General features: G+C 35.9%; 2 protein-coding genes across 2 annotated transcripts; one reads left to right on the top strand and one right to left on the bottom strand.

Annotated features, from left to right (window-relative positions):
* The first annotated feature begins 282 nt into the window (after positions 1-282).
* Positions 283-6,938, top strand: LOC141386597 (glutathione S-transferase theta-3-like). Its single transcript, XM_073955448.1, has 4 exons — positions 283-1,282; positions 6,268-6,370; positions 6,429-6,748; positions 6,811-6,938. Exons 1-4 carry the CDS (start codon positions 1,168-1,170, stop codon positions 6,936-6,938), a joined length of 666 nt encoding a protein of 221 aa, XP_073811549.1. The 5' UTR covers positions 283-1,167.
* An 85-nt stretch (positions 6,939-7,023) lies between these two features.
* On the bottom strand, positions 7,024-23,976 carry LOC141386592 (retinol-binding protein pinta). Its single transcript, XM_073955442.1, has 4 exons — positions 23,773-23,976; positions 15,024-15,332; positions 7,556-7,928; positions 7,024-7,478 (listed from the first exon to the last, which is right to left on the bottom strand). The coding sequence occupies exons 2-4, from the start codon at positions 15,320-15,322 to the stop codon at positions 7,224-7,226; spliced, it is 927 nt and encodes a 308-aa protein (XP_073811543.1). The 5' UTR covers positions 15,323-15,332; positions 23,773-23,976; the 3' UTR covers positions 7,024-7,223.
* Positions 23,977-27,823: the final 3,847 nt, after the last annotated feature.

Here is a 27,823-nt window from a genome sequence, read left to right as displayed (position 1 = left end):
TGTTATAGCTCCAAAACTTCTGAACCGATTACCATGTCATATAATTAAGGATTTAACCCAAAATAAATGATCTCTTCCACGCAACAACTCATAATATTCCTCCACAGAATCTGGCAACATTTTTTTGGAAGATATTTTCAATTCTCAATACTTGTTTTGTTATTCTCTCCTCGAATGCATTAAATTTGAATGTACGTTTGGATGTATGTATGTTTGTATGTTGACCATCCATAAGAAGCCAAAAAAGATGATCATAAAAAAACAAACAAAAGCTTGCAGAGAACAGAGAACAACTGATTTGAAAGCATATGACATCGAGAACTCTTTATTAACTTGAATTTATTTTGGCAAACAACCATGGTAGAACAAATACAAGGTAAAGTTAATACTACAACAAATACAACTCGAACAACAACCACAAAGGAATTTGTTTTTGTTTGTAAACCTTAGTGTCAATGTAAATGTAAACAAAACAAGGAAATGTCTATAAATTATTGGAATTTAAAAAACTAATAATTTTTCACATTTGATTGAATATTTTGGAAAACATGAATGAAAACTCGTTAGATTTTCAATTTGAATGTTTCCATATCATTCCACTAAATGCATAATTTCTCGCAGAAAGTAGAATACTTGCAAAAATGTTTCGGGTCGCTGGTAATTCATTGAAAAAAGAGAAGATGTTTCAATCATTTGCTTTTGAAAACAAAAAAGCACATGTTTATTAGGGCTTCATTCTTTTCAAGTTTAAGAAAATACCACACATATTAACAAATATTGTACCGCCTCTATAAGCGGTGTTTTAGTGTGCGGCATGTCGTTCGGACCTGGAGGAGGTTACATGTCAATGATATGAAGCCGTCTTTATGGGAAATAGTTTTTTTTTCTGATGAATAAATTTGTTCTTCAAAAATATATATCCCTAATATACATCGAACATAGAAATAAATACATAAAATGTCGAATGGAATTTGACACTAACACTACAACCCAGTTCAGTCAGCTGGGTATTGCTGCTACCTTTTCTTGTTCTACCATGGCAAACAACAAAGAATAAACAGCTGGGTCGCCGGAGTGGACGCTGTTATCATAAGCAACAACAATAATAAAATTTTTTTAATATTTTAATAAAATTTTATTCAACGCAAAAAATAAAAACGAAGGAAAATGACACGAGTAAAATATTTCTACGATCTGATGTCTCAACCCTCTCGAGCCTTGTGGATAACATTGCAGATGAGTAAAACTGCCTATGAAGATTGTCCGGTGGCATTAAGAAAATGTAAGTACACTGCACCCCGGTTATCTACCACTCTGCCTAACTGCCTTTCCCGTTTAATTGCCTCAAAATCTAGATTCCCTAAGTTTTTTCATATAAATGAATTTAACAGGCCCGGTTAACTACTATTCTATGAGTACCCAGTTCGGATATTTGCCCGTCAAATATTTTCCCCAAAAAGAACATTTAATAATGCTTTTCTTGGTTTATTACCCGAACCGAGTGTATTTCTGAGACAAACAATTTCGATGACTACGTGAATTGAGATGAAGATGTCCAGTGTTATGCTCACTGATCACAAAATTTTTTTATTTATTAAATAATATAACTCATATATTTTTAGACTTGAAATGAACTATTCGACTATACATCGTTTTGTTTTTTGACGATTATGTTCTAATTGTTGCCATTTTTTTAAGGTTGAGATCAGATTTTTGTAACTACCCACATGATTTTCGTAACTGCCTTTCACGCATAACTGTCTCTATTTTTTTTTGAATTTTACAAAAGGTAGTTACCCTGGGTGCAGTGTATAATAAGAGCTAATTATTTGAAGAGTGAAGAAGAACAACAACAAAAATAAATAATATTTGCATATTTATACAGGGGCGAACTGGCAAGGGGCCTTTTTGTTATGACACAAAAATTGCCTACCCTAATCAAAAACGATGCCAATGAACAACAAATAAGTGTGGATTTTGAAATATTTTTAGGGAATTTTGAACCAAAGTGCTACGATTGGTAGAGCTTCTTGAGCTGATCACAACAATATCAGCTCAAATTCTAATCCTAACTTTGATATTTAAATCAAATATGAGTTTCGAATGAAGCTCTAAGATAGACTCATGTATACCAAATTATGGGTTGTTAAAAATTTTTAAAATCTTAGGGAATAATACACTGCTAAAAAATTTGCCTAAAAAATTATTCAAGCGTTCTGATGTAAAAATTCTATCTTGTTCTTTGGGTCACTTGGTTTTTTTTTTATTTTATAAGGGGAAATGTAGAGAAAAACAAAGTTTCTTAGATTTTCAACTTTAAACGGGCATAACTGTTTTCACCACGGACTTCTTATACCCTCCACCCTAATATTGATCCGTGCATCTGTTGAAATAATTAAAATAGAGCTTTATAAATTGGTATAAAAGTTTATATTATTCCTAGGATGTTTGGTATTGAAAATGTGCTATATCGGTCAACGTTTTGCACGGTGCTCTTGAAACAATTTTAAATGGAAGGTACTTACACCTCGGAAATTTTTGCGGGTTCTGAAACTACAATGTTTATAGATGAGAACAATCAAAAAACAAAAAAAATCGCCGGAGCGCTTTTTAAATAAATCGCGATTTAAGTTGAAATTTTTAGGGGTTGTTTAGGTTTTCGCGATATTGCTTAGAAACCACATTTCCTATCAAAATGGAACTAAAACAAATGTTGTAAATATGAAAATTCTCTACAAGATTGACCTTTATGATATTCTCGTCGGTTTTACCGTTTTTGAGATATAGAAGTTCAAATTGGGACAATTCAAATTCAATTCAATTCTGAATCGCCCCCTTATAAAACAATGTCATTACTGCAAATTCCCAACTTAAACTTATATATCTAAAAAAATGTTACAACTAAGGATTAGTTACTTAAGCCAGTCTTGTAGAGAATTTTCACAGCTTTAAGATTTTCTCAGGTCACATGTCGATACGACTTACCGTATTCAAGCAAATTCGCGAAACCCTAATAAAAAAAACTAAAAATGTAAACTGAGCTTCCTTATCTCAAAAATGGTACAAGCTGGGAACAAATGATAAAGTCAATCCTCTAGAGAATTTTGACAGCTACAACATTTTCTTTAGCTCCATTTCGATTGGACTTGCGGTTTTCAAGCAAAATCGTAAAAACCTAAAAAACACCTAAAAATGTGAATTTTGACCGCGATTTATTTAAAAATCCCTACAGCGATTTTTTCTTGTTTTTGGATTTTTCTCATCTATGAACACTGCGAATTCAGAATTCACAAAAACTTTCCCTGTGTAAGCGGTTTTCATCAAAAGTTAGTTAAGGCGCACCCTACATGACATTGTTTTATAAGGGGGCGATACAGTCAGTGCATTGTCCCAAGTTGAACTTCTATATCTCAAAAATGGTAAATACTACGAAAATACTATAAAGGTCGATCTTGTAGAGATTTTTCATAGCTACAATATTTGTTTTAGTCTCATTTTGATAGGAAGTGCGGCTTCTAAGCAAAATCGCGAAAACCCAAACAACCCCTAGAAATGTTAACTTAAATCGCGATTTATTTAAAAAGCGCTCCGGCGATTTTTTTTGTTTTTTTGATTGTTCTCATCTATGAACATTGTAGTTTCAGAATCCGCAAAAACTTCCGAGGTGTAAGCACCTTCCATTTAAAATTGTTTTAAGAGCACCGTGTTTGATATATCTCCCATAGAACGCTACCTCCCGATTTTCGGTATTTTGGAGGTTTCAGCGTCATAATCAAATGGGAATGGCGAAAATTTGGTATTTGGGGCTACAAAACATTCCCTCCGAAATTTGTCACTGTAGGCTCACGTTTTGAGGTAGCCCCCATAGGATGGTATTCCCGATTGTAGGTATTTGAACCATTGTCTTACAAGCATCCTTTCCTTTAAAATGGTCTACACAAGCACCCTTTTTTCCAGAAAGGGTCTATAGAAGCACCCGTTCGTTCAGAAAGGGTCTATAGAAGCACCCGTTCGTTCAGAAAGGGTCTATAGAAGCACCCGTTCGTTCAGAAAGGGTCTATAGAAGCACCCGTTCGTTCAGAAAGGGTCTATAGAAGCACCCTTTCATTCAGAAAGTGTCTATAGAAGCACCCTTTCATTCAGAAAGGGTCTATAGAAGCACCATTTCTTTGAGAAAGGGTCTATAGAAGCACCCTTTCATTCAGAAAAGGTCTATAGAAGCACCATTTCATTCAGAAAGGGTCTATAGAAGCACCCTTTCTTTGAGAAAGGGTCTATAGAAGCACCCTTTCTTTGAGAAAGGGTCTATAGAAGCACCCTTTCTTTGAGAAAGGGTCTATAGAAGCACCCTTTCTTTGAGAAAGGGTCTATAGAAGCACCCTTTCTTTGAGAAAGGGTCTATAGAAGCACCCTTTCTTTGAGAAAGGGTCTATAGAAGCACCCTTTCTTTGAGAAAGGTTCTATAGAAGCACCCTTTCTTTGAGAAAGGGTCTATAGAAGCACCCTTTCTTTGAGAAAGGGTCTATAGAAGCACCCTTTCTTTGAGAAAGGGTCTATAGAAGAACCCTTTCGTTCAGAAAGGTCTATATAAGCACCCTTTTTTCAGAAAGGGTCTATAGAAGCACCCTTTTTCAGAAACGGTCTATAGAAGCACCCTTTCTTTCATAAAGGGTTAATAGAAGCACCCTTTCAGAAAGTGTCTTTCAGAAAGTGTCTATAGGAGTAAACTTTCTTTCAGAAGGGTTCTATGGAAGTACCCCTTCTATTAGAAAGGGTTCTATGGAAGTACCCCTTCTATTAGAAAGGGTTCTATGGAAGTACCCCTTCTATTAGAAAGGGTTCTATGGAAGTACCCCTTCTATTAGAAAGGGTTCTATGGAAGTACCCCTTCTATTAGAAAGGGTCTATAGAAGCACCCCTTCTATTAGAAGGGACCTATAGAAGCACCCCTTCTATTAGAAGGGACCTATAGAAGCACCCCTTCTATTAGAAAGGGTCTATAGAAGCACCCCTTCTATTAGAAAGGGTCTATAGAAGCACCCTTTCTTTCAGAAAAGGTCCATAGAAGCACCCATTCTTTCAGAAAGGGTCTATAGAAGCATCCGTTCTTTCAGAAAGGGTCCATAGAAGCACCCTTTCTTTCAGAAAGGGTTTATAGAAGCACCCTTTCTTTCAGAAAGGGTTTATAGAAGCACCCTTTCTTTCAGGAAGGGTATATAGAAGCACCTGTTCTTTCAGAAAGGGTATACAGGAGTAAACTTTATTTTAGAAAGGGTCCATAGAAGCACCCGTTCTTTCGGAAAGGGTCTATAGGAGTGAACTTTCTTTCAGAAAGGGTCTATAGGAGTGAACTTTCTTTCAGAAAGGGTCTATAGGAGTGAACTTTCTTTCAGAAAGGGTCTATAGGAGTGACCTTTCTTTCAGAAAGGGTCTATGGAAACACCCTTATTTCAGAAAAGATCTTCATAAGCACATTTTCTTTCAGAAAAAGTCTATAGAAGCACCCTTTCTTTCAGAAAAGGCTCTATAGAAGTACCCTTACTTTTAGAAATGGTCTATAGAAGCTCTCTTTCTTTCAGAAAGTGTCTATATAAGCACCCTTTTTTCAGAAAGGGTATATAGAAGCACCACTTCTTTCAGAAAGGGTATATAGAAGCACCACTTCTTTCAGAAAGGGTCTATCGAAGCACCCTTTAATTCAGAAAATATCTTCATAAGCACCTTTTCTTTCAGAAAAAGTCTATAGAAGCACCCTTTCTTTCAGAAAAGGCTCTATAGAAGCATCCTTTCCTTCAGAAAAAGTCTATAGAAGCACCATTTCTTTCAGAAAAAGCTCTATAGAAGCACCCTTTCTTTCAGAAAAGGCTCTATAGAAGCACCCTTTCTTTCAGAAAAGGTTCTATAGAAGCACCCTTTCTTTTAGAAATGGTCTATAGAAGCTCTCTTTCTTTCAGAAAGTGTCTATATAAGCACCCTTTTTTCAAAAAGGGTATATAGAAGCATCCTTTTTAGAATTGGTCTATAGAAGTACCCTCTCTTTCCGAAAGGGTCTACAGGAACACCCTTTCTTACAGAAAGGGTCTATAGAAGCAACATTTCTTTCAGAAACGGTCTTTAGGAGCACCCTTTTTCAGTTATGGTCTATAGAAGCTCTCTTTCTTTCAGAAACGGTCTATAGAAGAAGCCTTTCTTTCAGGAAGGGTCTATTGAAGCACCCTTTTGAGGGGCTTTTGAAAATATTAACCCAATTTTGTATTCTCTTTCTAGTGGAGCATCGTTCCGAGGAGTTCAAGAAAATCAATCGCTTCCAAAAGGTACCCTGCATAGTGGATGGTGATTTTCATTTAGGTGAATCTATTGCCATATTACGGTAAGACTAACTCTACATAACCTCAAAAACAATATGTATAATTTTCCTCTAATTGCAGATATCTTTCTGACAAAGAAGAAATCTCCGAACAATTGTATCCCAAAGATTTACAGAAACGTGCTCATGTGGATGAATTTTTAGAATGGCAACATTTGGGACTGCGGCTTCCGTGTACTACATATTTCCTAAAAGTTGGTCTATATCCCTTGATGGGCTTGGCAGAAGTTCCATCAGTTAGAAAGCTTACAGAACTTCAAAATGAAATGGAAAATAACTTGAAATTGGTGGAAGAAATTTGGTTAAAAGAAAAGGTGTTTCTAACGGGTAATACGATGACGGCAGCTGATCTCTTTGGAGCTTGTGAAATTGAACAGACAAGTAGGTTGACAATGGATTTCGGGGTTTTGAAGTATTTGAATTAAAATCTTCAATTTTTTTAGAAATCTGCAAATACAATGTTTCGGATAAATTCCCAAAAATCGCTGAATGGTTGGCCAAGGTGCGTCAAGAATCCAATCCATTTTATGACAAGGGTCATAAATATGTCAATAAACTTGCTGGCGTGTAACTTGAAAATGAAAATGGATAGTTGTAGGATGGAATTCACAGCTTCGGTAAAACTACATAACATAACCTACAAAAAGTAATCACAATTTATGTTGCATTTTTTTATTTTTATTAAAAGTCTATTTTTACAAAAAAGTGTTCATTGTGCAAAATTGTCCATGTTTTGTTGTGATTTAACAAAAAACGACAAGATTAAAACTACTAAAATCTAAAGCATCATTCTCGATATTGAATTGTACTTTATGTTCCAAACCCATATCAAATTTCCCCTCATCAAACTAAAAATTTAATCAATATCTAATTTTCTAAAAGAACCCTCAATACCAAATAAGGATTCGGAATTCAATGGTCTGCCAGGTCTAAGCTTTTCATTTGTACAATATTGAGCTTCTTCTTCGAAATAGGATTTATATTCCAGCAATTTCTTTTCCCAGGTATTGACGACATCAGCTATGGTGCCGTTGCTGCCACCATATTCCTCAGGCAGGCATTCTTGGGGAATGTAGTCATACAGAGACTCATATTTGGAGTGGATGTGGAACTGCAATTTAGAAAATAAAACCAAACATAAGTTACAAAAGACAGATCAACATCAAAGGTTGTGTTTCCAAAACTTACCCTCTGTTTAATTTTCTCACTCATCAATCCCTTGGCAATGGATAAAAATTTCTCCGTGCCCGATGGTGCATTAACAAAATGGAAACCTTTTGGCCTGTAGGGCCACGCCTTGTCACCCAATACCGCCAATTTCTTAATTAGCACAGCATCAAATTGAAAGATGTGCCCCGCTCCAACACCCTTGAGATCTATGATTTCCACAAAACCCATTACCATGGCATGATCATCTTCACGAAATTGTATTTCACCCAACATTGTACCGACCTTAACAACATCAGCCAAACCGTATTTGTTCGTATCGTAGAGACCATAACGTGATATGTGAATGCGGGGTCCAGCCTCGCTCATGGGCTTGGGTAGGCGTAGTAAACATCTGGAAAAAGAGAAGAAGAGATAAATTAAAATTTATACCTAAAGAGGAAAGTTTTAGCGCATATTTGAATCCGGCCTCAAGGCGTAGCTAATTCAGTAACAGTAAAGTTAATGATATAAAGTCCCTATTTAGGGATCTATGTATGTATATATTCTAGGCTATGGCAAACAAGATGGAACCAATTGATCGTATAATTGAATCGAATGTTCAAATATGTTAGTCAAGGCCAGACGAACACCACAAAATTTAGGAGAGAAAAGAACCAAAGCGGAGTTTTATTTCGACACTATCTTAAAAAACACCTTTGAAGTTCTAAAGAAGCCAAGAAAAAATAGTAGGAAAAGTTTCGGAAGGGCAAGAAAACAAGGAAATCGCAAGAATCAAGCTGGGGTAAGCAAAGATGGTAAGTGTCCCGCCTTATTAGACTCATTCAACTCAGCCAATGATCTTCAACTTAAAATCAACTGAATATACTTGGCGTTCAAGTGTCATTGTTTCCGCTTGAATAGTGTGGCTAAAACCTTCAAAATTCCGAAAATTGGGAGGTAGGTTCTAGCTATTTCAAAACGTGAACCTATACCGACAGTTCTCTGCAGCAATGGTTTATATTCCCAACCAAGACTATGTACGGAATTTGATCGATTTTTGTAGGATAATGCAGCTAAAACCCTGAAAATACCAAAAATCGATCGGTACCGTTAAATCAAAACGTGGACCTGTATTGACAAATTTCTGGAAGAAAGTCTTGAAATTAAGTATTTCGTCTGAAACCCTTATCCAATCCTTAGATAAATTTTATGTGGACCGGGTAGACCGGGCCTTTAGTAATCCTGGATAGGAAACTTAAATGGAAGGATCATATACAAGAACGAGCCAACAAAGCCTACAGATGTTGGTCAACCTGTAGAAGGGCCATAGGCTCTAAATGTGGTCTCAATCCAAAGATGACACACTGGCTATACAAAAGCGTAGTTAGACCCATCCTAACACACGCATCAGTAGTCTGGTGGACAGCTATGGATCAAAAATGTAATATAAAAATTTTACAAAAAGTCCAAAGAATGTGCTGCTTAGGCGTAAGTGGTGCTATGAGGACAACACCAACGAGGGCACTGGAAACTATTCTATACATATGTACACCCAATAGAAATTCAGATAAGGTATGAAGCTGCCGTCGCAGCCATAAGGCTGAAAGCGACAGACGAGTGGATTGAAATGGACCACGTAACATACCATCAAAAAATTCTACAGGTAACAACGGGGGAGTTGATTCGGACCGTATTCCTGAAACAATTGTAGTTGCCTCGTGTGAAACATTAATGCCTGACAGACACTCGTGAATCGGCGGGACTCTAGCTGAAAAGCCTCCTGCAAAACTGCTGTTATACAGGCGGCTCGATGTTAGAGGGGAGAACGGGACGGGGAGTTTTTATTGAAGAACCAGAGACCGAAATCTCTCTTCGGTTGCCGGATCACAATACGGTCCTTCAAGCGGAGATCAGGGCGATCACAGAGTGTCTGAACTGGTTTAATGCTAACTCGAGACCAACTACCGTTAACGTTCTTACGGACAGTAAAATGGCAACCAATGTAAAAACATCCAAGACAGTAAAATCAAAAACTGTACTGGACTGCATAAATACGATAAACAATTATTCCCAGCAAGGAATAGTGCGTATAATATGGGTACCAGGCCATGCGGGGATTAAAGGTAATGAAAGAGCAAATTCTCTGGCAAAAAATGGCAGGGAATTAGCAACAGTAAACTTAGACAGCGCAAAGCCTCTAAATGCGTCACGCCTAGAGTTAAAAAATTGGGCAAAACAGACCCATACATCCCTATGGAATAGAGAGGAGATAGGGAAAACCACTAAGATTCTCTGGGGGGGACCCTAACGAGGATAAAACAAAAAACTTACTATTATTAGGTAAGGCAGACATTAGTAGGCTAACAGGTATCCTTAATGGTCACTTGGGCCTACAATCTGCATAAAATTAAATGCGCAGATAACAGCTTATGCAGGGCATGCGGAGAGGACGACGAAACGTTGGAAAACTTTCTTTTCCAATGCCCACCTTTCGCAAATATCAGGTCCCAGTCTTTAGGGACCGACAGGCACAGAATTCCTAAAATAATAAAGAGACCAAATATGACACTTTCTTCAATTAGTCTAGAGTGCACAACAGGCCTATTCTGGCTTAAGTGTATGTCCATTGGACATGTGGCGACTTGCGCCCCCCTTTTCAACCTAACCCTAACCTAACCTAAGTATTTCGTCTTATTTGGGGCTAATAAGACGAAATACTAAATTTCAGCCATTTCTGTTGGAAAATGCGACTAAAAGCTTCAGAATATCGAAAATCGCCAAATACCACTCTATGGTGGTTATATCAAATGTGGACCTGCACTCACAAATTTCTGAGGAAAAGTTTTGTAATCCCAAGAAGATTAAATAAAAAAATTTCAGGCATTTCGGCTTTATAATGAAGCTAAAACCTTCAAAATACCAAAAATAGGGAAGTACCGTTCTATGGGGGCTATGTGAAGATGTCGACCTATACAGACAAATTTCTGCGGGAAAGTTTTATAGCCTCAAAGAATACTAAATACCACATTTCAGACATATGGGTAAGATAATGTGACTTAAACTTCAAAGTATCGAAAATCGTCGAGGTAATGAGGCTAAAACCCTTGAAAATACGGAAAATCGGGAGATACGGTTCTATAGGCGCTATATCAAAACGTGGACCTTAGAGTGGTTTTAAAAAATCGATGTGCGAATAAGATTGCCAAAGTTTGAGCACAATCGGAATATGTTAACATGTGCCACATATAGCTAATATTAAAATCCGACCAGATTTTCAAATTTTTTGTAGGATTACTTGTTCAGCCACAGAAATGAACTGGTAAAAATTGTTCATCGATTGGACAATAAATGTGGCCTTTAGAGCAATTTCGTGAAAATTAACCTTTGGCACCATGCAAATTACTATGGAAACTTTGAGGCCCTATTGGCACGTGTCAACATATTCCGATTGTGCTCAAACTTTGGCAATCTTAAAATCTAACAAAACTATACACTTTAGGGGGGTGCCGCCTAAAAATCAGATATCGATTTTTACCTTTGAGATAAAACCTGACAAATTTCTGGGGGAAAGTTTGGAAGCCCCATGAATAATAAATGTCAAATTTTAGCCACTTCGATAAGTTAATGAGGCTAAAACCTTCAACCTACCGTAAATCGGGAGTTACCGTTCTAAGGGGGCTATGTGAGGACGTAGACCTATACTGACAATTTTCTGGGGGAAGAACCAATGCCAAATTTTAGCAACTTCGGTTAGATTTTGAGGTCATAACCTTCAAAATACCAAAAATTGGGAGCTAGCCTTCTATGGGGGCCATATGCGAATGTGGACCTGTACTGACAATTATCGTTTGAAATACATATATACTTTATACCCCCACCGAAGATTAAATACCAAATGTCATCCATTTCGGTTTGATAATGACCAGAAATCGGGAGGGACCGTAATATAGAGGATATATAAAAATGTGGACGTATATAGACCATTTTCAATACCAAAAATCCTAGGAGTAATAGAAACATCTATACCAAATTACAAAGTTCTATCTTAAAATTTGCGATCTGTATATTGATTTCAACAGACGGACGAACATATGGACGTAATTATATCGACTTAAAATTTTATGCATATCAAGAATATATATACTTTATGGGCCCTAAAGATAAACCTTCCAAAGATGTAGGTGTGGATGCTTTGTCACCTTCTGAATTCACTACCACAAGTGCAACATACACAATATCCCTGACTATTACAAATGCGAACAATGACAGTGATTCCCTACTGTCGCTTGCAGCTGAAGCTCCTGTGTGATGAAAGAAATGGATTGTTGTTATGGGTTCCTCAATCTCATCGAGAAGCAAATCCCCTAAAGCTTAAGGGAATATAACACCCCAGATGATATTTGGGATAAGTTATCATTGACAGAGGAGGGTGAAGCTATGGACACAATAGTGAATTCTTAGGCAGGAAGCATAAGAGGAGGAAAGTGGTAAGGGAGATTCACCCATCAATAAGACGGATTTGCTGACACTTCTGACCCCCAAAAATGCCAAAGCGAAAAAGCAATGGATAAGAAAACGTACCGAATGGCAGTTTAATACTGTAGTCGATACGTAAATAAAGATCCGAATACCAACAGTGAAAGGAATTTCTGCTGATAAGATCGAACCTCAAGTATGTGAGAAAGTTCGAGAAGAACTATCCTCACATAGCTAAGACAGAACTTCCTGTCAGGGAAATTTCCTTTTCGAGAAGAGGAGGAACCCATGCAGAAGCGCCAATGGTGGAGACAATCAAGAGAAACTCTTGTTCAGATAAGGATACGTCCTCGACCAAGGCGGCTAAGTCACAGTCTTTACAGATGACTTAGAAGAAGCCAAAAAAGCGAAGATTGCATAAAACAACAAACAGAGGTTTTGCTGGACTCCTTATCTGCCTCAAATCTTAATCAAGTGGATGTGAGACAGTTTATGAGGGAAACCATTCGACTTACGTGCAAACGCGAGCAGACGGAGCAATGGGGTTCTGTGACAGCGTCAACTTCTACAAAGGTCACTAGTTCTCAGTCGACCAACCCAAAATCACAACCTGTGGTTGTGAAGAGGGAGAGGTCGTCAGAGGAAAAGCATTCTGCCGCGCAGAAGTTGACACTGTCACAGCCGCCCCATTCGTATACATCGTATGCCTCTGTGGCGAAGAATATTAGTGAGAAAATCATTTCTGCATCTTCGCAGAAACCTTGTACGTCTACGAAGGCGAGAAAAGAAAGTACGAAGTCCAGTTCTTCTCAGAAATTATGGTCCTCCAGCCAGAAGCATGTTGAAAATACTGCGCCACGGATAGTCCTAAATGATCTCAGGCTGCGATCATTGATATGGCTGATCCCAAAGGGTGCATAAGCGATCGTCATTGATTACTGATTGAGGGTCATCTCTGGGACGTCCTCTTCTCAAATATTGTGGATCAGAGCAAAGCAAGGCTCGGCCAGACAACCCTGTACAAGGAAGTCAATGTTATGAGCTGCTAGCATAAGAAATTAGCAAATTTTCTTATTCAACTGCCTGAATAACATTGTTGTACCTGTTGCTGAGATTCCGTGTGGTATGATAACCTCAGTATACTGAAGTTTGTCGAGAGGCAGAACGTCGGTCTTCAGACGGGAAACTGGAGAATTTTAAATTTCTTTTCGGAGAATGACGTGCTTTTCGTTAAGTTTGCCACGGATAAATCTGGTAAAGACTATCTAAGAAGTAGAGGGAAGTGCTAAACATCGGATGAAGAAGGTTGCTAAGATTCCGTGTGGGATGATAACCACCGTATACTGGAGTTTGTCGAGAAGCAGAACTTCGGTCTCCAAATGGGAAAGTGGAGAATTTTAAATTTATTTTCGGAGAATGTCGCGTTTTTCGTTAAGTTTACCTCGGATAAATCTCGTAAAGACTATCTAAGAAGTAGAGGGAAGTGCTAAACTTCGAATGAAGAAGGTTATGCTTCGGAGTCCTTCCAAAACACCAGTATTACGGAAACAGGAAGAGCTTAGATGCAAACATTGCTCTAGTTCATGAAACTTATTGCCTCGAACGGCCTTAATTTAATTCTTCTCGTTAATTACCGTAGAGGCGACATCAGGCCTTTCATGCTGTCTTCAATCTACATACCTTTTGAGGACCCCGACTCACCAGGCAAGGTCACGCAGGAGCTGCTAGACGAACTGGGAGTTAAACAGAGTCCCCATAGAAATGCCAGGAGAACCGTACATATTAACAGGTCTCCAAAGCCCTCAATGTCTATTAATATCTTTCAGCCTTACAAATCGGCGTGGTCGGCGACTTTAAAATCGTTTGAAGCTCCTTGTTCGTTCTGCTAATAATACTGTTTCATCAGTATGTTGTTTTCATTCAAACCCCTTTCAGGTTTGACTCACCACTAGTAAATATTACAAGCAGAGACATTTGTGCTGAAGATAATTCTCCTTTGGACGGTCTGGCTATATACATATACAGATGGATCCAAGATGGAGGAAGGCACAATCAAGCAGAGATTCTTGTTATCAGCAAATCAGCAGAGTTGGTTATAGGACTTGAGAAATTTCATTCATTTCGGTGTGATAATGAGGCTAAAACCTTGAAAATACTGAAAATCGAGAGGTATTGTTCTATAGGAGCCATGGGGAGATCCGGGGGCGTCAGCCACTTCGGTAAGATATTGTTGCTATGGGTCTATATCAAAACGTGGACCTATACTGACAAATTTCTGGGGGAATATTTTGTAGCCCCAATGAAGACGAAATACCAAATTTCTATCTTTTCGGTAAAATAATGTGCCTAAAACCTTCAAAATACCGAAAATCGGGGAGACGCCGTTCTATGGTGCCATATGAAAATGTGGTCCTATACTGATAATTATCTTCTTTGTTGTTTTATACCCCCATCGAAGACTTAATACCAAATGTCATCCATTTCGGTTCGATAATGGCTATCAAATTTCCAAAAGATCGAAAATCGAGAGGAACCGTCCTAAGGGGTTATACCGAAAAATTACTGAGAGAAAGTTTTGAAGTTGCAGTGAAGACTAAATGCCAAATTTCAGCAATTTCGATAAGAAAATGTGCCTAAACCTATGAAAGTACCGAAAATCGGGAGGTTCAGTTCTATAGAGACTATATAAAAACGTGGACCTGTACTGACAAATTTCTGGGGGAAGTTTGGAAGTAAACGATATGGTCCATTTTCAATATCAAACATCCTAGGAGTAGTTGAAATTTCTGTACCAAATTACAGAGCAATGTTAAATATCGCGAGCTGTATCTGAATTTCAATAGACAGACGGACAGCCGGACATGATTATATCTACTTAGAATTCTATGCTGATCAAGAATATCTATAGCGTCTCCGACGAAGATTTCGATGTGTTACAAACGGAATGACAAATATAATAAATTATAATTATACCCTCCATATTATGGGTGAGGGTGCAATAAAGGAACATACCATTTTTAATTTTTCTTACCCTTGTCTGAGAATATCTATCACCCGATCGTCTACAAAACGATTTTTATATATTTCAGGTACAACGTTGCGCATGGCATAGAAGTTGTCAATCTTCTGTTTCGCCTTTTCCAGGCTATATTTGCAGCCACGTAAAAATGCCACCAACATTTGGTCATCTGTGCGGGCTTTTAAATGGGGTTGTTTTGAGATCCATTCACGTAGCACTGCGATATCTTCATCAATGCGTTCGGGCACCTCGCCCAACTCTTTTTGGGCATTGGCGGCAAGTTTTTCTGATAAAGGGCGGAGTTTTGACATTTTGATTTAACTGAAAAGAAAAACAACCACGTTAAATGGAAATTTGATTGATGAGCAAAGTATTCTATTGGAACACACAGATTAAGAAAAGGGTGTCTTTCCGCAAACGTGCATAAACGTTCACTTTTTTCCGTTCAAGAACCTAATATGATAAATACGTTGTTTTTTGAGGTTATTCTTCTCAAAAAGTTATCAGTATTATCTTATCATTAGCCATAACAGTTCACATAGCCAGCGTCACCTAGAACTAACAATTATTCTTCATGTTGCTGTTGTTGCGGTTGTTTCCCTCTGCTTTTGTTATAAATAATTATTTTTATTTTATTTAGAACATGTCTATACCCATGGAGACCCCGTTTTCCTTACGTGCCATTATTTGTGTTTGTTTTTGGAGCCATCATATTATTTTATTTGTGTGAATTAATTCTCCCTAAAGCAGTCAACGAGCGACAAAGAACAAAACTTGTCATTGGCAACAAGGCAGGTGGGTATGTAGGTGGTTAGTAGGTTGCATTGACATTTAGAATTGATTAGGTCTGAAGTTATCGTCGCCTCAATAATGTGGGTAAAAGTAGAACAAACACCCCACTGATATCTGACGGTCGTGGCTGTAAAATAAATCACAGAGAAAATACACTTTTATTGGGGTAAGATTAGCAATTCCCTAAACGAGGGGAATTCATTTACCAATATAGATCTCAAGGATGGATAGCCGGAAGTGAACATAAAAGATATTACCAACTGAGATACCGTCATATTTAGAATCCGAAACACCCATTTCCCTAGAAAAATGTTACAAAATCTCTCAAAATAATTCACATTTTTATACCCTCCACCATAGGATGGGGGTATATTAAGTTTGTCACTACGTTTGTAACTACTCGAAATAATCATTGTAGACCCCACAAAATATATATATTCTTGATCAGCGTGCAATTCTACATCGATGTAGCCATGTCCGTCCGTCTGTCTGTCTGTCCGTCTGTGGAAATCACTCTAGCGTCCGAACGGATTGACGTAGGTTGATGAAATTTTGGGAAAATATATTATATTTACGTAAGACTTTTGGAATTGAAAGCGGGCTATGTAGGTCCACGCTTTCGTATAGCCCCCATACAAAAAGACGCGTGACGCGTCGTCGTTTTAAGGAATTTTTAAGATATTTGGCCTATTTTACCACCGAATTGGTTGTAATTTGGTACTTTGTGTCTCCAGAGGCCAAAAAATATTCCTACCCCATATAAGGCCCCATATAAAGTACGCATCATTTTAATATATTTTGAATGTATTAGACCCATTTGATCACAGAATTGGTTGTAATTTGGTATTTTCTGTCTTCAGAGGCCAGAAAACATTCCTACCAAAGTTGGGTTATATAGGTCCACGTTTTGGTATAGTCCCCACATAAGACACCTGATAAAGTACGCGTCATTTTAATATATTTTGAATGTATTATACCCATTTGACCAAAGAATCGGTTGTAACTTTGTATTTTGTGTTTCCAGAGGCTAAGAAACATTTCTACCATAAAATGTTTATATAGGTCCACGTGTTGATATAGCCCCCATAATACAATATCTCCCGATTTTCGATATTTTGAACGTTTTAGCCTCATTATCACACCGATATAGCTGAAATTTGGTATTTAGTCTTCTTTAGGCGTATAAAACTTTCCCCCGGAAATTTGTAGGTATAGGTCCACGCCATCATATAGCCCCCATAGAACGGTACCTTCCGAATTTCGGTATTTTGAAGGTTGTGGCCACATTAATCCACCGAAATGGCTGAAATTTGTGGTGGAGGGTGTAAAAAGTTCGGCCCGACCGAACTTAACGCTTTTCTTACTTGTTCGTTTTTATGGTGTCCCTACAAAAACAAAGACCTTATTAACAATTTTGCGGTCAGAATTTCGGTCAGAAAATGTGACAAAACCACACAAAATTCATAAAATCGAGCCGTACCGTTATATGAGGGCTTTATTAAATAGTAGAGAATTATCTTTAGGAATTTTTTATACCCCTAGCAAAGACTAATACTAAATTTAAATTTCCATTCGATAATGTAGTAAAATTCTTTAAAATATTAAAAATCCCAGATATATATTAACAATCCTCGGAAGAAATCCTTTATACCATAGTCATGCCACAATTACCCAGGTAGTGGTATCACACCAGCTGTTTGAAAGCAAAGACATAGAAGAAATACGACTAGACAAAATGCATGCAACAAAAAAATGTTTATGAAACAATGTATAGAAACATTACCTGCAGTTAATTCAAATCGCAACCAAGGAGGAACATTTCATGTAATGGTATCAGTAACGAAATTTATGAATTCAAGGATCTATTCAAGAATAATTCCATGTCAATTGGATCGGTAAATTCGGTTAAATACGTAAAAATGTATAAAAGAAAAAAATTTTATTTCACCATATCGTAACATAACATTACGTTAAATTCAAAAACCATTCACTTAAGAATGATAGAAAAACAAATGTCTTATCTTGTTGTATTTATGTCTTTGTTAAAAGTCAAATCCCTTTATAAAAAATATGATTTTTGTTGTAATTTCCCCAACAACATAAAGAAATTTTTGACATAACATATTAATAGGGGTGTCTTTTTACTTACTAAATGTTGCTGAAACATTTTTTCAGCAACTTTTCCTTTATGCAACTGTCAAAATTTGCAACATTAGTAATAATTATTACAAATTATCACGTAAAAAGACACAGCTAATAATTTTACGATACCACTATATTGGTAATTGTACCATGACCCTAGTGAAGAATAAATACCAAATTTCAGTTAGTTTTGTTGGGTAATGTTAATAAATTCTTCAAGATACCAAAAATCGCAACAATACAAAATTTCAGCCATTTTTGTTGGATAATGAAGCTAAAACCTCCAAAATACCAAAAATCGGCAATGCAGTTTAGCTAAAAAAAATTCAATTCAGCAAACTTTTTCTGTAGGAAAAGTCGATTCAGCCAACAATTAAATAAATTCTATAAAAAAGTAAATTCAGCGAATGTATAGAAATATTCAATTCAGTGAACTTTTCTCTACAGAAATGTCAATTCAGCTAACTTTTTCTATAGTAATGTCAACTCAGATAACTTTTTCTATAGAAATATCCAATTTAGCCAAAGTTTTCTGTTAAAATATTCAATTCAGCTAATTTTTTTAAGAGGATAATTCAATTCTATAGAGAAAGTGAATTCATCAAAAATTTTCTATAGAAATAGTTAATTCATCGAACTTTTGCTAAAGAAAAAGACAATTCAGCGAACTTTTTCTATAGGAAAAGTCAATCCAGCGAACTTTTTCTATAGGAAAAGTCAATTCAGCGATTTTTTTCATAGAAAAAGTCAATTCAGCGAACTTTTTTTTATAGGAAAAGTTAATTTAGAGAAATTTTTCTATAGAAAAAGTCAAGTCAGCGAAATTTTTCTATAGAAAAAGTCAAGTCGTCGAAATTTTTCTATAGAAAACGTCAACTCAGCCATTTTTTTCTATAGATAAAGTCAATTCCGAGAACTTTTTCTATAGAAAAAGTGAATTCAGCAAACTTTTTCCGTAGAAAAAGTCAACGCAGCGAATTTTTCTATATAAAATGTATATTCAGCAAACTTTTTCTATAGAAAATGTCAATTCAGCGAACTTTTTCTATAGGAAAAGTCAATTTAGCGAACTTTTTCTAAAAGTCAATTCAGCGAAATGTTTCTATAGGAAAAGTCAATTCAGCGATGTTTTCTATGGGAAAAGTCAATTTAGCGAATTTTTTCCAACAACAAAACGCATGAACTTCAAAAGTGACGTAGATAATAGTGCGTTAAGCTACCGAAGTCTCATAGGCAAAAGAAAAAATATAAACAGATCGCAATATGAAAGAAAACAGCAGTGCAATATTTACATCAAATAACGATGGTAGTGATTCTACTCTAGTTATAAGTGAATATTTCTATGTTTGTTTTTTTACGTATTTTTGCGAAGATGGTATGTTATTTGTTTTTGTACAATGTATTTTGCATCGGTCATATTGTAAGATTTTGCATCTATTTATTTATTGTAGACAATCCTGATGATGCAATACAATGTAATTGCGAAATATCGATAGAAAAATAAATAAAGATTTACAACAACATTGACCTCGAGCTTGACTAAATTATTAATTTTGAATTTTTTCTATACGAAAGTTCAGCGATCTTTTTCTATAGAAAAACTTTCTTTAGCAATTTTCTATTCAGCGAATTTTTCATTTAGAGAAAAGTAAATTAGACAACTTTTTATGGAGAAAAAGTAAATTCAGCGAATTTTTCTATAGAAAAAGTAAATTCAGAGAATTCTTTCTATAGAAAAAGTCATTTAGAGAACTTTTTCTATAGAAAAATTATATTCAGTGAACTTTTCTCTACAGAAATAGTCAGTCCAGCGAATTTTTTCTATAGAAAAAGTCAATTTAGCGAACTTTTTCTATAGAAAAATTATATTCAGCGAACTTTTAATATAGAAAAAGTCAATTCAACGCACTTTTTCTATAGAGAAAGTCAATTCACCCAAATTTTTTCTATAGAAAAATTCAATTCGGCGAACTTTTCTCTACAGAAAAAGACAGTTCAGCGAAATTTTTCTATAGAAAAGGGCAATTCATCGAACTTTGTTTATAGAAAAATGCAATTCAGCGTACTTTTTCTTAGAAAAAGTCAATTCAGCGAACTTTTTCTAGAAGATGCAATTACAGTTGTAAACCACTATTTTGAAGACCTTGAGGAAAACTATTTTAATCAAGGGATAGAATTGCTAGAAAAGCGTTGGACTAAGTGTATTGAAGTTTCAGGAGATTATATTGAAAAATAAAAATATTTTTGAAAAACTAACTATTCTCTTTCATTGATAGGCTAAGAAGTTTCCGAACCGCCCTCGAGGAAGAAGGCAATTCAGCGATTTCTTCTAGAGAAAATGTCAATGCAGCGATTGTTTTCTATAGAAAAAGGCAATTCATAGACCCTTTTCTATAGAAAAAGTTCTATACAAAAAGTCAATTTAGCTGCCCTTTTTATAGACAAATCCTATTCAGCGAACTTTTCTCTACAGAAAAAGTCAGTTCAGCTATATTTTTCTATAGAAAAACTTTCTTTAGTAATTTTCTATTCAGCGAATTTTTCATTTAGAGAAAAGTAAATTAGACAACTTTTCCCAAAGAAAAAGTAAATTCAGCGAATTTTTTATATAGAAAAGTTAATTAAGAGAATTGTTTCTAAAGAAAAAGTCATTTAGAGAACTTTTTTATAGAAAAATTATATTCAGTGAACTTTTCTCTACAGAAAGTCAGTTAAGTGAAATTTTCTCTATAGAAAAATCAGTTCAGCGATTTTTTTCTAAAAAAATCAATTTAGCGAACTTTTAATATAGAAAAAGTCAATTCAACGCACTTTTTCTATAGAAAAGGTCAATTCACCCAAATTTTTCTACAGAAAAATTCAATTCGGCGAACTTTTCACTACAGAAAAAGTCAGTTCAACGAATTTTTTCTATAGAAAAAGGCAATTCATCGAAAGTCAAATCAGCAAACTTTTTCTATAGAAGAAGTCAATTCACCGATTTCTTCTATAGAAAATGTCAATTCAGCGATTTCTTTCTATAGAAAAAGTCAATTCATACACCCTTTTCTATAGAAAGAGTTCTATACAAAAAGTCAATTGAGCTACCTTTTTTTTATAGAAAAATTCCATTCAGCGAACTTTTTCTATAGAAAAAATCAACGTGATTCGACAGCAGGTCTTAAAGCGAAGGAGTGGACAAATATAGTCCATATTCGAACCTGATCTATATCTGGTAGATGTACTAGGATGTGTAAAGTGTGGACCAAATCGGTCACTCTCTTCAAGAGTTATCGACCGAACAATTTTTCCGAACATATTTGAAATTTTGTGGGGGAGATACCTGAAGGAGTGGACCGATATGGCTTATCTTCGAACTTAAACTATGTTTGGACAAAATATTAGGAAGGCTAAATTTTGGACCAAATCGGTTGATCCGTTCGAGAGTTATCTAGCGGTTTTTTTGCACCTTTCAGACTATTTTCTCAGGAAGTATGGACTTGCCCCAGATGAAACTTGTACCGTTGTATAGGGGACAGTAAATACAAACTGTTACAACAAAAATCAAAGCGATTCGAGAGCAGCTCCTAAACTAAACTGTTCCGAAATTTTGTGTGGGAGGTACCCGAAGGATTGGACCGTTAGAGTCCATATTGGAACCTCATCTATGCCTGGTAGAAATTTCACGAGTTATCGTGCGCACAAATTTTCCGAAATATTTTGAACTTTTGTGGGGGAGGTACCTGAAGGAGTGGACCGATATGGCTTATCTTCGAATTTAAACTATGTTTGGACAAAATATTAGGACGGCCAAATTTTGGAGAGAATCGGCAGATGCGTTCGAGGGTTATTTTGCGCTCCATCCACTACACACGGTGTCATAGGAGTTTTTTTGCATCTTTCAGGCTATTTAGTCAGAAAGTATAGACTTGCCCCTGATGAAACTTGTACCGTCCTATGCGGCGCAATGAATACAAGTTGTTGCAACAAAAATCAAAGCGATTCGTCCTAATCTGAACTTTTCCGAATTTTTGTGTGGGAGGTACCCGAAGGAGTTGACCGATTAAGTCCATATTGGAACCTCTTCTAAGTCTAGTAGAAATTTCACGATGTACAAAGTATGGATCAATTCGGTGACTTACTTCAAGAGTTATCGTGCGCACAAATTTTCCGAACATTTTCGAACTTTTGTGGGGGAGGTACCGGAAGGAGTGGACCGATATGACCAATCCTCGAACTTAAACAAAGTTTGAACAGAATATTACGAAAGCCAAATTTTGGACCAAATCGGTTAATACGTTCGAGAGTTATCGTGCGCACCAGCCAGCCAGGTAGACAAATAGACGGACGGACATTGCTAAATCGACTCCAAATTGTCTGAAACGGATTTCGTCCAAAACATACTTGGGATCTAAAACCATTATTTCGATGAGGCACATTTTTCCCGTATGAAAGCATAAATGCTGAGGGTATACAAAATCTATTCAGTAAACTTTTTCTATTCCAACATCAGACCAACTTTATTTGCAGGAATTCAGAATTCAGAGATCTTGTTCTCTACAAAAACTCAGTTTAGCCAATTTTTTTATAGTTAAACTAGTTCAGTCTTATTTTCCCATAAAAAAGTCAATTCAGCCAACCTTTTTCTAAGAAAAATCCAATTCAGCCATTCGGGTAAAAAATGGGGTTTACGAAGCTCGTGAACTCCACATTCAGGCACATTAAGAATCCGTAAATAAATTTTAAAGAGTGTGGCGGTTTGGAACAGATAAACATGAATTGAATAACGCATAGCCGAAGAGTTTCAGTGAAACGAGTCTGAAAGATGCCACAACAACGAATGTATATTAAAAGAACACGGGATTTTTGGAACATTTTAAGTTTTTGCCTAAATTATCAGACTGAATTAGCTGTAATATGTCATGTGGATTTCCTTCCTAGTGGGCGAAACACTTCTCCACCAGATATACCCCACATACAAACTTACCGCCCGATTTTAGGTATTTTGATGTCTTAATCCACATTTACGGCCCAAATTTGCTGTAATTGGTTGGTGATTAAGATTCCCAGCGGTCAGAAAACTCTTAATTATTTATGAACTATATGGAGGTTTAAAAAGTCCGGACCGGCCGAACCCAAGCCTTTTTACTTGTTACCTTTTAAATTTACGAACATTTTTTCTCGAGTGTAAACGATGATGAAATACTTTAAAAATTTTAACTGCCGTCTGGGTCAATTTAAACGATAAAAAATTAAACCCTTTTACAGGCAAATTTTGTAGAAACGATTACGTGGAAATTATGTGTTTGTTGTGAATATTTTTGTTTCTATTTACAGTAGAATTTATTTAAAAGAAGACAATATTATTTTAACAATCCAGCTTAGATTTGAAAATAATTCCTATAAGAGATTTCCATGATGTTTGCTTTAAGAAAGGCTTTACTTATCCTTTGGGAAATCAGCTAACATGGACACGTCAGTTAACCAAACCTTTTCTTCCAGCCGTATCCCTTCTATTAGAACTTAACAATCATTTCAAACCATTTTCAAATGTAGCATAAGCGTGAATTTTGGAGATATTTTCCTAGAGAACATTTTATTGTGCACTTCCATTTGCCAAAAATCATTCACATGGGGTTTCACTGTATCTTTGAAACGAACTTTTTTCTTTTTTTATGATCATCAATTTACTCTAATTTAAGTGAGAATTTTAATAAGTTTCAGTTAAGGCTAAACTTCAAGGTCTTTTCTATGCTGTTTCATTCGAATGGAAATTGTTTATTAGTTTCTTTAATGATTCATTTAAATAAATTTCATATGTTTTGTTAATTACGTTTGTGACACATACTTGGTTTATTTTGTTTTCACACTTATTATGTTGTTTTGTATTTATTTCTCTTGCCTTAATTTAATTTATGATCGATCAACTGTTTGTGTCGCGTTAAATATTTTTCTTTTCACACGCGTTCAATATTTCCTAATAACCGTTCTGAGGGGCAACAAACAATTCCTTAACGTTGCAATTGTTCAACTGACGATCATTTGGTTTACGCCGGTGGTGATAATAGACCCCTTCTTCTCTACTATCGTCAGGTAGAATACTTCTTCAATGTGAAGATAAGTGTTTGCCTGTGTGAGTGGGAGAGCACAATAGGGGGAGCAAAAATGTCTCTGTCAAAAAAAAAGATTGTATTTTTCGTATTCGTTCGTATAACCAGCCAACCCACACCACACCAGTCAGTATCTAATGTTCCTCCCAGTACATTTGTTCGCTTGATTTCAATTTCAAAATTATCTCTTTTATTTCTTATTGCTTTTTTTGATAATAAATAAAATTATAAAAATTGCACTGAAATTTAGTTTTATGATTGTTGAATTGTCCATATGGTCTTAAGTGGATTACTGACTCATATTTCAAGATTAAAATGAGCGATTTTGTTGTTTTTTGTGGGGAAATATATAAAAATACACTTAAGAAATGTTTGCACAACACATTGAGAAAAGCCCAGAAAAGTTCGAAAACAATCCCAAATTATGACGTAGGGCATGTAAACTAGCAAACAAATGTCCTCATAGCCTTTCCCAAGGCAGACCCTTTGGACATATTTGGGACTCTTAATTATATCGACTCTAGTCTGATCAAAAATATACATATGGTAAATTTCAAATTTCTTTTGCAATTCCATTGGAAGAAATGTTAAAAAATTTTTTGCGAGCACATCCGCAATTTTTTGGAACAAAGATTAAGAAAAAGGTCGTGGTTTTAAATCTGTTCGCGTTCACAAAATTGGATGCTGCGCTCCAAAGTTATGGGGGGTTTTATTCCCTTATAAAGAACCAATATTTAAAAATTCCATTTTTGCTGTAATAAGAAAATGTATATATAAAGCGTTAACAGCATTTAATATCTATCCGTAGATGCCTAAATATTTATTTCTATTTTCGCGGAAAATCAAGAAATACTGAAAAAATCTTGGAGTAAACTTAATTTATTCTAATTTAGAGTCCAAATAAAACTCGAAAAAAATAAATTAAAAATACGTACAGATTCTAGACAACACGTAGAAAAATATGAGACCAAAATTTTAACGATAGGATTTATAACTGCCATATTACAGCAACAACAAAAGACGAAAACTTATTGTTGGAATATTATCTCAAAAATATATATTTTTTTTTTTTTTTTTTTTTTTTTGAAATATCCGTTAATGTATAAAAACACATTTGCATTTGAAAAACGATAAGTTCTAGGACAGAGAAGCCATTACATAGTCGATACGTCCGAAGATTTGCTTTACCACCAATGAAACCAGGTAACGTAATTTGGTGACTATGTGGGTTCGAGTCCATGGCTTTCCTTTTTCACTTGCAAATAATTTCAGATCATTAAGCTTAACTCTAAACGAGAAAATTAATAAAATATATTTTTTTGTTTAATACGAAAAATGAAAAAAAAAAACATTTTTGGGAGTTATTCTACTATTTCGCTAAATTTCGATGCAAGGACTGACGGACTTCGCTGAAACTTCTTCAGGGAAAATGCGATGACAAACCCGAAAGTGTATTTGCTTACTTTGATAAACAATAGGATTATGAAATAGAAAGTAATATTGAAATTACAACCAAAGAAAAAACAAAAAAGTTAAAAAACGTATAATTCGCGAATTCGTTAAAATCAGTTAAGGCGCATGCGCTTTTCAGATACAGCGAGTGCATCTCCATCAATATGTAGCGATTTTTCCACTTTTCATTCAGCGACCAAAGTGTGCCGTCAGCTGCATCTTACTGTTCAAAAACCTTTATGTGGGTAAAAATTGCGCGATGTACATAAGATTATAAGGCGCATCCGATTTCAGTGACCGCCTATAAAAAATACGTCATTATAACAAATTTTAAACAAATTCGTCAAGAACCGCGGAGATCCGGAGCGTAAAAAAACTAAAATCACGCGGGGTACAAGGGTACCTGAGTCACAGTTGTAAATTTTGAAGCCAAAAAATATGTTTTTAAAGAAAATTTACCCACCAAAATTTCGATTTTGGACTCCTATTACTAGGGAGCTGTATGAAGCACACTCATGAGATATACGTCAAACGACGTGGAATCACGAGTTCTACAATCCAATAAATAGTTTGGGTTATTATCTGGTTGCGCCTTCCAATTATAAGAAAAATTCAAAAAACCGAGATTTCAAAACTTCAAAAAGTCAGCATCGATTTTAGGGGGATGCAGTGTATATATCGAAAAGTCATACTTTAGAACCATGTTGCCCAAGGGGTATTCTTCAATTCTTTCTTTGAGCTCAGGTCTGAATTTTCCGTGGTTTGCCCAGAAATCAAGAAAGAACACAAAAAAACTTGTAAACTTCAACACATTTTTACCCATTTTTTAATATTACCACCAACACAGCTTCCACATAAATTATTTGTTATGGTTAATTTTATGCGACCCCGGCTAAAACACTTCAATTAATATATTGTATAAAATATATTGACAGTTCGCCACTTATTAAATGGTGAACCTCAACTTCAACGATTGTAAAACATTTTTGAATATTACCATATATACTTTATAGGGTATCCGATGAATATTTCGATGTGTTCCAAACGGAATGACAAATTTAATTATACGCTCCATTCGAACTTGGTCCCCCTGCTCTTTTATTTTTTTTTTCAGAAATTACGCAAAACGTTGATCAAACGTTTATTATGTTTTCGGGTTTACATGGACATATGCAAAAACAACGGCAACTAATGGCGATGCTTTGTGGAAGCCTTATATTCCTAAGAGGACTAATAGGAAAAAATAGGAGCCGCGGGGACAAACTGCTGCAAAAGATTTCAAACCGATCCGAGATATGTCCTCATACTGAATTTATTCGAACCCGGTTAATTATTACCTTGTGCAAAGTTTGGACCGAAAGTTTGCTCCGAGGCCTTGTACATTAGAAGGATGGCTTTCTTGCTTTAGTCATTTCTGGTAAAAGACTAAAAGGCAAAGGGCGACTTAGTTCAAATTTGGGTCGGCCATTCTTAGTTTTTTACTATATATAACTTAAGCAAGACATCCAGCCGAGGCCTTTATGCTCGAGGGTTATCTCACGCCCAATTTTAGCGAAAAAATTTGAACTTTTCTTGGGAAGGTACCACAAGAAGTGAACCGATATGACTTATATTCGAACTTAATCTAACAAAATATTATAAAATAAAGGCTGTGGGCATAAAAAGTATAACAAGTAAAAGAGTGTCAGTCGGCTTTGCCGACAGATATATACCCTCAGCCAATATGAAGTGAAACAATCACCTACGGACAGATCGAATGTATATAAGGTCTCTTCAGAATTTTGTGGCCCTTTTTGAACATTTGAACTTGCCGACAAAAATGTGGATTAGGAATTAACTGCACTAAGACACAAATGATGAACTTTTGTGGGGGAGGTACCCTTAGGGAGGACCGATATGGGCCATTTTAGAAGTTAAACTAAATTTTGACAAAATATTAGGAGATCCAAAGTTTGGACCAAATTGGTTTCCCCATTCAAGTGATATTGGCCTAACATTTTAGTGGCATTTTTTAAATATTGGGGAGAAGTACCGGAAGTTGCGGACCGCTATTGCCCCATGAAACTAAGTTTGCATACACTAATATGACGAAGACCATTTTGGACCAAAGCGGTTGAAAAGTTCGAGAGTTGTCGTGCTCTCCGACCGCCACATATGGTAACATAGGGGTTTTTTACACCTTTCGGGCTGCTTTCCCAAGAAATATGGACTTGCCCCTAAACAAAACTTTTACCATCGTAATGGAGGTAGCGAATGCAAATCGCTTCAACAAAAATCAAAGTGATTCGAGAGCAGGTCTTAATGTGAACTTATCCGAAATTTTGTTTGAGAGGTACC

The sequence above is a fragment of the Musca autumnalis genome, unplaced genomic scaffold, assembly GCF_047663935.1.
Source record: "Musca autumnalis isolate F117 unplaced genomic scaffold, ASM4766393v1 scaffold_5, whole genome shotgun sequence".
Classification (NCBI taxonomy): Eukaryota; Metazoa; Arthropoda; class Insecta; order Diptera; family Muscidae; genus Musca; species Musca autumnalis.
Note: the sequence above shows the minus strand (reverse complement) of the source record. Positions and strands in the feature narration are given on the sequence as shown.

What these genes read in the sequence shown, in the direction of transcription:
- LOC141386597 (XM_073955448.1), top strand. Translation starts at nt 1,168, where the DNA reads ATGACACGAGTAAAATATTTCTACGATCTGATGTCTCAACCCTCTCGA. An exon ending in GAATCTATTGCCATATTACG is followed by an intron (nt 6,371 to 6,428) that starts GTAAGACTAACT and finishes CTCTAATTGCAG; the next exon opens with ATATCTTTCTGACAAAGAAG. An exon ending in TTGTGAAATTGAACAGACAA is followed by an intron (nt 6,749 to 6,810) that starts GTAGGTTGACAA and finishes CAATTTTTTTAG; the next exon opens with AAATCTGCAAATACAATGTT.
- LOC141386592 (XM_073955442.1), bottom strand. Translation starts at nt 15,322, where the DNA reads ATGTCAAAACTCCGCCCTTTATCAGAAAAACTTGCCGCCAATGCCCAA. An exon ending in ATAGATATTCTCAGACAAGG is followed by an intron (nt 7,929 to 15,023) that starts GTAAGAAAAATT and finishes CTCTTTTTCCAG; the next exon opens with ATGTTTACTACGCCTACCCA. An exon ending in GTGAGAAAATTAAACAGAGG is followed by an intron (nt 7,479 to 7,555) that starts GTAAGTTTTGGA and finishes TCTAAATTGCAG; the next exon opens with TTCCACATCCACTCCAAATA.